The 13,717-nt window shown below is 40.7% G+C and overlaps 1 gene segment (V, D, J or C); it reads right to left on the bottom strand.

Moving 5' to 3' along the window:
* Nucleotides 1-4,571: 4,571 nt before the first annotated feature.
* LOC120435597 lies at nucleotides 4,572-12,884 on the bottom strand. The segment is given in 3 exon segments: nucleotides 4,572-5,054; nucleotides 5,751-5,854; nucleotides 12,757-12,884. Coding segments are annotated over 3 exon segments (558 nt in total).
* Between the last annotated feature and the right edge of the window lie 833 nt (nucleotides 12,885-13,717).

Below are 13,717 nucleotides of genomic sequence, written 5' to 3'. Positions count from 1 at the left end.
TGCCGCCCGCATAATGACATGAAGAAATATTTTTAAAAATTATTATTCAAAAAAATGATTTAATATGAAGGTAATACACAGAGTGTTACAGGCATAGCCCTAAAGAATGTAGCCTCATGGGCAGTGTAGTCCATATTGCCGGGAGAATGGACTACCATACCTGTTATGTGTCTGTGAGCGAGGGAGGGAGAAAAAGACGAGTCAAAAAGTACGAGTCTTCACTGAGCAGAAACGGGAGCTGGAAGCATGTAAATATAATAATAACCACTGCAGCCAAAAAGAGTGCCTGACGAGCCCAGTTGTAAGTAAGCTATTAAGACTCGATCGTACACTGTGTTCCGTTGGAGCAGCCTTTCAACGCCTCTCTGTGTCTCGCTAGCAAAGTTGACCCAGAAAACAAAGTAAAGCTAGTTTTTGGCTACGAGCCCGAAGTATTAGTCAGAGGTCCCTTTACTACGGTTCAGAGCCGCGACCCTGTTTTATATACGCGCGGAATAGTTTTCTATATGAGATCGCTGCAAAAAGTGCAGCCTTACCTAATGTCCACCTACTGTTACTCATTTTATATTAAGATTTAAAAATCTAGTTAGATATTGGTATGGTGAGTAGCCTTCAGTAATAGTAATAAATCACACAGCAATAGTACATTCATGTAGTTGTAAAAAGCTTGACAATATATTAAGTAATCCAAAGTATTCAGAATAGGTTACTCTGATTGAGTAACTTAACGGAATACGTTACAAAATACATTTTGGGACAAATACATTTGAGGTATTCTGTTATCTGTAGTGGAATACTTTTTAAAAGTAACCTTCCCAACACTGCCACCGCCACCTCCAACACCACTCCCAGGAAGGTCCCAAAGCACCGAGCCCTAGCTAGTCAGCCGACTCCAGGAGAGCGCTTCAGAGACGATGACGTAAGTGAAGCAAGGGGGGGCTCCATGCTAGGCTAAAAGCTCGGGCTAATCGTAGTGATGGTAAATTTGATTCTTTTTACTGAATCGAGTTTTAATGAGTCACTCACCAAAGTGAATCGGGTTTTTTGAGTCATTTGAGTCACTGAGTCAGTTGACCAGAGAGTGCAAAAAATGTACATTTTCACTCAAACTTAATTTGTTTCTCTTTTAATGTAAATCCTACTGCTAAGATGAGTGAGATTCTTAAAGAAAACAACTATTTTATATAGCAAAAAAAGAGCAAAAGAATTTCTAAAGGAACATTTCTTTTGTTTATTTTTATTTTATTAGTATTTTCCTTACATGTGTCAAATATATATTTTCTCATCTAAATGTCCACTGAGCTGTGAGCCAGGGGCGGTAGTGCGCCTAACATTGGTTGCCAACCAAGAAGAAGAAGAAGTAGCTGCGAGCCAGGAGGGAGGGGTGAGTGAGCGAGTGAGTGAGTGATTCGTTCGCTCTATGATTCTGCACAGGAGGGAGGGGGGTTAGCGAGTCATGAGTGATTCGCTCGCTCTATGATTCAGCACAGGAGGGAGGGGTGAGCGAGTCATGAGTGATTCGCGCGCTATGATTCAGCACAGGAGGGAGGGGGTTAGTGAGTCCTGAGTGATTTGCTTACGCTACGATTCAGCACAGGACGGAGGGGGTTAGTGAGTCATGAGTGATTTGCTTCCCCTACGATTCAGCACAGGAGGGAGGGGGTGAGTAGCTCAAATGTGCTGTTAGCATGTTAGCAGAGCGTTGCTACTGTAAACCGAGGAGCTATTGTCTTGATGTGAGCTTCTACTCAGGGTTTTTTCTTCCAGTTCAGAGCAGAAATGTTTTTGTTAAGATACTGGATGTTGTGTTTTTCTTCACAATTTGAATTATAAGCTAGATATATTTCTACTAGTGAAATTAGTTTGCTAACAGCAACAGGGATGAGTCAGTGAGTCAGTTGCGCTTGTGAATCATGATTCACGAGTCAGTAAAGTGATTCTCGAGTATTGAACGATTCGTTCATGATTCGCGCATCACTAGCTAATCGACCACTGCTACCCAGGCTCTTATTGGCCAACAAGAGGTCCCTGGAAAACAAACTCAAAGAACTACGAGCCGGGATCACAACTCACACATAGGGCTACACCGTGCCCTATGTGTGAGAGATCTGGTCAGACTGAGCAGTCTGACCAGATCTCTCTGTTCTGGCTTACAGGCAGAAACTGAAACAATTGAACCCTGTCATCAAACCTGTGAAACTCTGGACCCCAGAGTCTGAGCACATCCTACAGGACTGTTTTGCTCAAACAGATTGGGATGTGTTTCAAACTGCAGCCACCGTGGAGGACTTTTCTGTCAATATACAGGACTATGCTGAATATGTGACTGGGTACATCAGCACCTGTATTGACAATATTGTTACCACCACACAAGTCAGAAAGTTCCCCCAACCAGAAGCCCTGGATCAGCAGACATACACCCTGCCATGACACCAGATAAACCAAACCACAATTGGGCCAGATGTGGCATTGGAGAGACCAAACAGCCACTTCATAAATGCTATATAAATAAAATTGAATTGAATTGAACTGTGGAGAAGATCACCAGGACCCCACTGCCCTCTCTGCATCTACCATCACAGAGTCCAGAGGAGCTGCCTCCATCCTCAAAAACTCCACACACCCCCAACATAGACTGTTCACTCTTCTGCCCTCGGTGTGAAATCTAGAAAATCCTGATTCAAGAACTCCTTCTTCCCCACTGCTACTAGACTCTTGAACAGTTGACCTATTTCAACAGTGATAATAATTTTTGCACATTAGGTCACCTTGCATATTAAGCTCACAGCTCTTTTGCACACACATCGATTTCACACTTAAATTTTGTCTTCATTTATTTATTTATACTCTTGGATTTTATATTTCTATTTGTATATATTAACCGGACATCTGTGTGTGGGCAGCAAAGAAAGAATTTCTTTTTTTTTTTTTTGAACTTTTATTGCCAAAAACAACAAGGCAATTCACATCAACAACATGACCTGAGACCAAATCTGCAGTATATAATGGTGAGGGTAATTCAAAAACTTAATTTAAAAGGAAAACATATATACACACATATATACACATACATACATACATATCAATACCGACATACCTAAGCACAGATGTAACAAGGTTAAGGCTTGAGTGTCCTTTCAAGATATTTTATAATTAGTCTCCATTTTTTCTCAAAGGTTGGCACTTTCAGTTGTAGTTGAGCTGTTATCCGTTCCATCGTATAGACATGTCTAGTTTTCAGAAGCCACTGGGCAACTGTGGGTGTTTCTGGTTTGAGCCAGTGGATTGTTATCAGTTTTCTTGCAGTCATGAGGAGGAGATGTAGGAGAAAGTGCTGCTCATAGGAGAAACCATCAGGAAAGATATCCAACAAGAAGATCAGAGGATCCATTGGGAGGTTGACTGACAATATGTTTTGTATAACGTTCTTAACATCCATCCAGTACTGTTGTATGTAAACACAGTCCCAAAAAATATGTGTCTGGTCCCCCACAAACCCACACCCTCTCCAACATTTATCACAGACACTACTTTTGGATAGAAAGGTTTTCAGTGGAGTTCTAAAAAATCTTAATTTAACCTTCCAATCAAATTCCTTCCACATTTGACTACCCACCCCTCTGTGGCAGCTACAGCAGACACTCTCCCATGTGACATCATCCAAAGTTATATTGAGTTCCATTTCCCATTGTTGTTTTATATGATAGGTATTATCAGACATGTCAATCAGCAGTTTCTGGTAAATTAAAGACACTTGGTTTTTCAATGTACCCGACTTTTCAAGCAGTTTTATAAAATGGTTTTCCAACCCGAGTGGTTCTCTTCTAACCTTGTCCCAATCTTTGTGCTTTGTAATGTAGTCCCTTAGCTGTAAGTATCTATAATGGTCCCCTGGGGGTAAAGCATATTTAGCCCTTAACTGGGCAAAACTTTTAAAAGTATTCTTTAAAAAGGAGGAGCTGCCTCCATCCTCAAAAACTCCACACACCCCCAACATAGACTGTTCACTCTTCTGCCCTCGGTGTGAAATCTAGAAAATCCTGATTCAAGAACTCCTTCTTCCCCACTGCTACTAGACTCTTGAACAGTTGACCTATTTCAACAGTGATAATAATTTTTGCACATTAGGTCACCTTGCATATTAAGCTCACAGCTCTTTTGCACACACATCGATTTCACACTTAAATTTTGTCTTCATTTATTTATTTATACTCTTGGATTTTATATTTCTATTTGTATATATTAACCGGACATCTGTGTGTGGGCAGCAAAGAAAGAATTTCATTGCACAGGGAAATGCTTTTTCTTTGTACATAAGAAAATAAACACTTTGAATCTTTGAAACATGAAAATGAGTAAAAATGCTGTTATTGAACTAAAGGCGTTTTTTTTTGTTTTTTGTTTTGGTCTGTGAGTTCTCTGAACAAACAGCTCATAAGAGACACTAAAGACTCTTTCTTCCTTTTTAAATTTTAAGAGTTGGTCTAAATTCATGTAAATGAAAAATATATTCATCAAGTGCAGGTTTGTAGATTTTGAATAAAATAAAGTGTCTGATTCAACCAAAATTCACTTTGCAAAACATCTTTATTACCTAAAACATGAATGTTGTCATTATGAGAAAGAAAATAACAGTTTTAGTCTTTATTTGTTCTTTAAAAAGAAAGATGGAGAGACAGTTACAGAGTTGAGAATGAGAGCATTAAACCAGTATCAGCTTGAGGCAGGTCAGGACTGGGAACACTGGGCTCTCCTCAGTGGCTCTGAGACCATAGCCTGGCAGCCCTGGGTGGCCTCACAGGTCACAGAGCCCACCTTCATCCAGCGGTCTGCAGGGAGCCTCAGGGTGCTGCTCCAGCTGTAGAGGCCGTCATTCTGCAGCACCACGGGGCTCCTGCTCTCCTCCCAGCTGATGCTGCCACTGCCATCCACCTTCCAGGACAGACTCCAGTCTGAGGGGAAGCCCTTGTTGGCCAGACATGTGATTGTTGCAGTCCCCTGCTGTAGCTCCTCACTGGAGGGGGGCAACACTGTCAGGATGGGACGGGTATCACCTAGGAGACACCAATCAGCTTAGAGCACAGGGAGCACACAGCTGTCAATCAAACCACAGACAGTCGGACACCTTTACTGTAAGAGCTGATTTTCTCCGTTAAGAAGTTTCTGTCAGCTGTTTTTTCTGCTCCACCAGTCATTAACTCACACATTGTTTCACTTCCCTTTAAGAAAGCTCTCATGCATATCAGCACAGAGAGAATCATCACACAGTTTGACCTGAAATATGTTCAAACTACACTGGAAATAAAAGAAGCAGATGTGGCAACATTTACAAAACAAGTTTAAAATCATCAATATTGTACATGACTTATATTAAAATTAACTGGAAACAAATAATTAGAATATATATTCAGTGACACAAAATGCTCTTCATTCATATCTAAATCAGTTTCTAAAATTCACACAAACTCAAAATAATTTCAAACAATATTTAACAAGCTAAAGACATCAGAGATCACATTAATATTTTCCTTTGATTTTTTCCCAGTTTTAATTTGACTGAAATGTAGACATAACATTTTGACAGAGCAGATCTGAATCACCCTCCACAACATAAGATGATAATTAACAATTTCGTCATCAAACTTGTTGTAAAGTTACGTGCTTTTCTCTCATTCAAAAATCAGAAAGGAAATTGTTAAATGATCTGCAGTAAAAAATCAGATTTGATCATTAAACCAGAATAAACTTACTTCCAACATTCAGTCTGGTTCCTCCACCGAATGTGTACCACAGTGATACAAACTCATTGAGGCGCCGTACAAAAAACAAAAACAAATTGCAAATCCCACCGTTCCTTTGTTTTCAAAAAAAGGGGGAACCGCAGGGAGTGCTTCAGCGACTCACACATGCAGGAATTTTTAAAAGAACAAAGGGAGGCACTGCAAAGGATCTGCAACTGTGAGCTGTTTTTGATTTGGGGGGAGTTTTCAAGCGGACCACAGAGAGGGGAAACTTCAAAAAATGATGCCTAAATTAAGGACTGTCGTGGGAAGGACTTTTCTGTTCTTGGGTTTATGGTTTTTAGCACTTTGTACCGAAGCAAAGGCTGCAGAGGGGACACCCGGCTGCAATGGGTGCTGAGCTCAGCAAAGTGGCTACAGGAGCCGTGGGGAGGTTTTCTCCCTGGAGGTGGTCTGGGTGAAAACTCCAAATGGGTGAAGTATATGTTGTGTGAGAGATAGAGAGACGTGGACAAAGAAAAGAGTCAAATTGGCTGATGTGTGTGGGATGAATGATGAGAAGAGGTGTGTTAAATGTGGAAAAGTGGTGTTTTTACTGAATCGGAGAATGAAAGTGTTAATGAGTAGTGATGAAAATGATATTAAATAAATGTTTAGTGTGTTAGTACAGGTGGCTATGGAACTGGATCAACCTCCTCCACAAGCACAGCGGCTGGAGCAAAATGATAGATTAAGATAATTGGAACCACACCCAGCCTGTGTTTTGCCTGAATATTTCACAGCTTCACTCCATGTACACCTTACACTGAAGAACAAGCTTCGACGACAATCAAACTCTCCCTGAAAACAAAAGGTAGTTCCAGAGCAATGGCATCGACTTAAAGAGTCAACACCAGGTGAACAGAGCGCACCACTGCCCTAAACGTTAAAGGGTTCAGCAGCATGTACAAATGCCAGGGGAAAAAAAAAAGATTCTGTTATGACCAACCAGTGATCAGACAATAAATTTAGTTGTTAATATAGTAAATTGTGAGATGCTTTCTGATTGATTGGAGCGACACAAGTAATTTACTGTATGAAGGAAATTCTCCTTTGTGATAATATTTTGAACATGCATTTCTGTTGTCCTGTCAACTTAGTGGTTTAATAGCTGATATGCAAATTAGTTACTAGATTGTTACTAGATGAGGGAAAGATGACTGGATTATAAAACAAGTGAATAAGATGTAGCAGAGGGTTGAAATGAGTTTCCTGTTTCTGATGTATGGGTGAAGCTTGCACCCAGATACACACCTCTGAATACATAAGAACAAACTTGTTTTGTGAAATACATGATGACATGTTACACGTTTGCTTTTGGGGAAAAAAAAAGGAGAAAAGCTAAATAAAATGATTGGGTCTGTGAAAATGAAAAATGAGTGAAAAAGCACACACCTGGGGAAGAAACTCACATTCCAGTGATAAAACACTGCTATGAAGTGTTTAGGAAGTGTTTAATGGTGAATATTAGTGTTGTGTGAACTGTGCAGCTGCTAATAAAAAAGGGGGGACATTTCCCTGTGTATTTAACAGGTGGAACTATGTTGGTTGGCCCCAGACTTTCCAGCATTGTGTGATATTCTGGAGCACTTGTGGGCAACCAGTAAATATGATGTGGTGAAAATGAACAAAGGTAGTGACTCTTAAGTCTGATTTCAGACCATGTAAGCATCAGTTATTAATTAAAGCCAGAAACAGTGACTGCAGCACTGCATGGCAGGTTCTAATCCCTACAGCATGGTGTTTCACCTGAAAGCAGAACTTTTCCTGTGATTTTTCTGGCAGATTTTGGGAATTTTGTTTTTTACTAGGCTGATTCTACCAGTTAGGTTTGGGTTGTTTTCTTTTTCTAAGAGAATGACTGTTTTAGTTTTACACTTAGCCTTCCTCTTGTGTTAGGGTCAGCACCGACCCATTTTAAATTTCAAATGCATAAAAAAATCACATACATTTGTTTATTGTATCAAAGCTTTTGGACTTTGTCAGGAACCTCTATTTCTACAAAATAAAACAAAAAAATATTTTCACTAAATTATAAAATGCCCTAGTTGAAATTATGACCTTTGTGTTGTTTGGGTCGGTTTCGACCCAGTTATAATATTATGAGTATAAAGCAATAATTAAAGCCAAAACTGAAATCATAAGTGCACTGTCAGTTGACACACTGACAGCTAGCTCCTCTCCTAATCATATAATCATATGAGCTTCAGGGGATTCTTATTTTGCGTGTTTTTTGCAGTATACCTGCACAAAACCAAAACAAAATAAAGACGGGCATGTCAAGACATGTGAGGTGAATTCACTCATTTGAGTGGTCATTTGACTTCCAGAGTGCACATTTACAATTTGCAGCATACAAAAATGAGAAGAAGATTCACAGTGAGCCAAGTTCTGGATCATATTTTTGGTGAAAATGAAGGAGAGGACAGAGCAGCATAGTGATTCAGATGGGCAGGTTTCTGAGGGGGAAGACAGTATCATCCAGAAGACACAGACACATCTGATCAGAGGTGGAGGTCGCTGGTCCTGAAGCTACTCCTGCTGAAAGATTCAAGTCCAAAAATGGGAAGATCTTTTGGAGCTCAGCACCTCATGATGTACATAGCAGGGCAGCTGCTGCAAATGTCATCAAAATGACCCCTGGAATCACAAGGTTTGCTCTGACCGAAGTCAGTGACATCAAGAGATGTTTTGAGCTATTTATGCCATTGTCACTAAAAAGAATCATCATTACTATGATAAACCTTGAAGGAAAAAAAAGTCCATGTCGACATGTGGAAAGATATTGATGAGCAATACCTGGATGCTTTCATTGGTGTTCTTCTTCTTACTGGAGTGTACAGATGCTGCAATGAGGCCACTGATAGTTTATGGGACGCATCGACAGGCAGAAATATTTTCTGGGCAACAATGTCACTTCACACATTTGATATCATTTTGATTCAAGAGTCCTCAGATTTGACAGCAGAGAGACCAGACCGAGGTCTGACAAGCTTGCTCTGACAAGCGAGGTCTGGGAGAGATGGGTGCAGCTTCTTCCGCTGATCTTCATCCCAGGGCCAGAGGTGACAGTGGATGAACGTCTTGTCCACTTTGAGGAAAATGCCCCTTCCGGCAATACATACCCAGTAAGCCAGGGAAATACGGCAGAAAAATCTGGGAAGCCTGTGATGCCAAAACCAACTATGCCTGGAATGTACAGATTTTCACAGTCAAAGCTGCGAGTGGCACCCCTGAGAAGAACCAGTGAAAATGTGTGGTCCTCGATATGACCACTGGACTGCAGGGTCACAATATCAGCTGTGATATTTTATTTTATTTTTTACCAGACATGACCTCGGACAAGAACTTCACAAAGGAAACTTCACAAAGACACAGCTGTATCATCAGGAAGTGATAAAAAGCCCACAATTACCCATGACTATAACCAAAACAAAGGAGGAGTGGACTTTTCTTTGTTTTTTAGTTTATATTAAAGGTCTACTGCTGAAAAAACCCCTTTTTTTGTCTTTTCTTGATGTAAATATCTATGGGTCGAAATTGACCCGTAACAGCATAGATGTCATTTTAGTTATTAATATTAAAATGAAATAATCAATAAAACAGATTTATTAAAAAGATGTGTCCTATACCCCTCAATAATAGTCAGGTAACACAAAAACCTTTTATTTATTAATATGATTCTCTTGAGGTTAATTTTGCTTTTTTTAAAAAAATTGAAATCGAGGGGTATTGTGACAAAAAAAGACCCAGAGGCCCACACCAAAAGTATTAAAACCAACATTTTCATGGATAAGGAAGCCTAACAAGGTAACCAAGGGATGAGAAACAAATTGGATGATAACTTATTGTTTTTAGTGTATTTTATAGTTGATTTAACACACGGGTCAAAACCGACCCGTTAACATAAGAGATGATAACAGAAAGCTAACACAAGAGGAAGGTTAGACATGTCTGGAACCGGGCCTAATATGTTTGTTTGTAACAGTGCACTTAGGAAAAAAAACCCTCCCAGGTATCATCCCTCTGGGGGTGATATTTTGTGTGTTGATGATTTAATAATCAGCAGGCCAGCAAGATTGGAAGTAAAAGTGCTATAAAATACTTTACTGAGAGCAAATACAAGGTGAGCTTCTCCAGATTACAATAGTTTAGGGCAAATTCACCTACCTAGGACGCTGACCATATTAGATGGTAAGTCCTATGTTTAAAAGGATTGTAGCGATTCAATCCATTTCAAAAGCAATAAGAATTGTTTTTATTTTTGCAATTACATAATATTGCTGTCAGTGGATATTTAAATTTGTGCATGGTTTTCCACTATCAGCAATGATTGGTATGAATGCATGTGACTGGACTGTGGTTGGATTGATGAGGTGGACTAAGTGTGACTGACTTGAAATTGAGAAGACGGTAACTATTTTAAGATTAGTCACTTCTAATGCCTAATCCACCCAAACAGTAAAAAAAAGGTGGATGTATGTGTGTTTTTGTGGGGTTTTTTTGTTTGCTTGTTTTTGCAGGAGCAGGAGGATGACAGAGTCCAGAGGAGGGGGAGACTGTAGGTTCACACGAGTGTGTGTGGGCCCTGTGGACTTAACCCTTTAGCTGCAACTTTTCTGTGTTACTGATTTTTGTGTGAAGGAAACTGTGGTTTTACTGGCTGCTTGTTGGTTATAGTATCACACTGTATTGTTGGAAAATGTTAAACGCTACAGTGGGAAAGTGTGCATACAATGTGGACAATATACTGTGTTGAAACCAGTGTTCACAGCAGCAGATTGTTAACTACATGATTTACAGCAACATCTCTGGAATCTGTTGATCCAGACCTGACCTCCAGGACGCTCCACTGCTAATGTTTTTTTTTCTCTCTGAGGGTCTTTGTGGAGGATTTGGCATCACACAGACATGAGTGAAATGAAGCAGGATGTGCTGTGATTACAGAACATCTTAGTGCTGGGCTCATTATCATATCACTATTTATCTCAACCTACTGAGCTCATAGTGTTAAAACAAGGGAGTGACATTACTTAAGAACAGTCAATGATTACAGTAGCTTTGCATAAACACATGAGATGATCCATGATTTGGGTGAATTATGGCAATAGTAGTTTTTTAATGATATGACAAAATAAACTGCACATGGCACACTTGTGTCTGTGGGGCTGGATGCCTTGTTACTCTTTTGACCTACAGTTGTTTGCAAATGTGAAGTTTATATTAACTCACAGATTTTGTTTTCCACGCAATAATAGTGTGGATGCAGGCTCCAGGCAGAGCCAGGAGTTCAACAGGCTTAACAGCCACACTAACATCTTTTAACACAGGTTTACATTGCTGGAGTGAAGCTACTCTGGAGGAGAAGCCCTGATATTGCCTGAGAAATGATCTAATTAACCTTTTCCTTTTGTTATTTTCATAGTTCTGATGAGTTGACTCATGGGAGGGACCATGTGTCAAAAGGAGAGATTCTAGATTTAACATGAAACAATTTAACATGAAACAATGTTTTCTATGTTTTCCATGATTTTTACTGGGATTTGTGGGATTAACAGTTCATGTACAGGTTTTAGCCTCTACGGTGGTACATCCATGTTCAGATAAGGTTTTGATGACCTATAAGTAAAGTTCACTCAACTGAAAGGAAAATGTCATTCAATGATGGTTGATCTGTTTTCCAAATGGTTAAAAGTTTTTCCTTCTCGTAAGGAGATACAAGTGCAGTAGCCAGAGTATTACTGGAAGAAATCACCCCAAGGGGTGAATCTCCACACTGAGACTGGGTCAGAAATTGTCAGAGAACTAACGAGAAGCAGGGACCAATCCTGGCATAGCTGACAGCCCGGGCTGTGGTTGAGGTCAAGGGTCGTGCTTTTTAGGGTCCTGCTAGTCATCATTAGAAGATTCCAGAACCACAGCAATAACCACAAAGGTTAAGAGAGATCTCTGCGTTAGACGCTGCCAAACTCCAACAGTGACGCCAGAGAGCAGGCTCTGTGTCATCCACGAGGATCAGCAAATGAAGGCAGTCAACACCTGATTAAACAGTCAGGCCGTTTTACCTGAAAAAGTTCTGTGTGTTTTTAAGTTAAGGTGGTCGTTGGTGTGACGTTTCTAATCATTTTACAAATAATATATATTTACATGACTCTCCAAACATAAAGTCTTCTGACTTTACTGAAGCCATCTTCAATTTCTGCTTGTTTGTGGGTCTCTCTGCATCCAGTTTAATATATAATAACAAGAAAGCATGCTCTGTTGAGTTGAAATAAGGTGACTTGACTATTGAAGAATATCATGTTTCTTTGCCTGAGAAAGTCTTGGGTGGTTTTTAAATTTTTGGGGGGTCATTATCCATTTGCACTGTGAAGGGTTGTCCTGTGAGTGTTGCAGCACTTGGTTGAATGTGAGCAGAGAGTATAGCTGTGTACACTTCACATTTCACCCTGTTACCTCTATCAGCAGTAACATTATCAATAAACACTAGTGGCCCAGCTACACTGGCAGCCAAAACCATCAGTGCCATAACTTTGGCTCCAACATCTTTGACAGATGATGTGATTTGCTTCAGATCAGTTTTCCTTCTTTGTAATTTTCTCTTTCAATCATGCTGAAAAAACTTCATCTTGGAACTGTTCCTGCTCTTTTAAATGTTTTACTGGCAAAGTCTAATCCAGTCTTCCATTTCTTCAGTGTATCTTGACAGTAATAAAGTTCCCCTTTCGACTCCATCCATGCCCTTGCTCACACGGGCATACGGGCTTTGGTTAAGCTGGTCAGCGCCAAGTTCGTATTGCCGTGCCTGCGGAAAGCTGTGAAGAGTTGGGCCGCCGCGTGCATTCCATGCCAACGCTCGAAGATCCACAGGCACACTCAGGCACCCCTCAAACCTTTTCCCATGCCTGGTAGGCGTTTCGACCATGTTCATGTTAATTTGGTCGGACCGCTTCCGCAGTCACAGGGTTTCACACACCTTTTGACTGTGGTGGATTGCACCACCAGGTGGCCGGAGGCGGTTCCCCTGGTTTCCACGACGGCGGAGGTGGTGGCCAGGGCATTTGTGTCCACGTGGGTTTTCCTTTTTGGTCCCCCGGCTGACATTACCTCGGTCAGGGGCCCTCAGTTTGTGTTGGTCCAACATGGCTGACGGCCTGGGGGTGTTAGGGTTCAATGTTGAGAGAAGAATCCATAAATAACCACAGATCCGGTCCGGTGTGCAATTAGACAGTATTTTAATAAACACATGTGTGAGTCCGACCGCTGTGCAGATTTCAGCGTCGAACTGAACTTACAATCATTAGACAAGGTTTTATAGGAGTAGGACAACAAAGCCCCCTCTTTTGCAAAACAGACAATAGTACAGCTTACGTCAATCCAAACCACAAAATGTTCCGTGAACTTTAACATAGTTTAAAGAACATTGTCTTCGGGTCGGTGCTTCCCCTCAGCTCGTCTTCGCTGTCGCTTTATCTGTTGCACTTCCTCTAAGTACGTCGGCACAATTCTGCCTTTGCAGCAAAAACACATCTTCACTTCTGCCCTACCAAAATAGATCTACCATGGTGTGTATGTGTGTGTGCGTACACGTGCGAGGGCGCGTGCATGCTGTGTACTGCGTACGTGTCATGACCTCTCACTATTTGTGTCTGTATGTATATGTCTCGCCCTTAAATGCTCTCACATCTCACCCGTTACACTTCTGACCTTTCACCAGAACAAAGGCTCATCCCTACATATATTAACCTAACTGGAACTATATATGTAATCTACTGAATAAACACCCTACTCTTCAGCTTGCGCTCACTCTGCTTTCGGTTTCACTTCTGCAAAACCTGCAACTTCAAAAGCCATATAACTTCCTGTCTTCTTTTAGCACAGAGTTACTCTTTCACCCTGCAGTCTGCATAAACATTAAAATTATACATTCCAAAGCA

This window comes from Oreochromis aureus, linkage group 22 (genome assembly GCF_013358895.1).
Source record: "Oreochromis aureus strain Israel breed Guangdong linkage group 22, ZZ_aureus, whole genome shotgun sequence".
Classification (NCBI taxonomy): Eukaryota; Metazoa; Chordata; class Actinopteri; order Cichliformes; family Cichlidae; genus Oreochromis; species Oreochromis aureus.
Note: the sequence above shows the minus strand (reverse complement) of the source record. Positions and strands in the feature narration are given on the sequence as shown.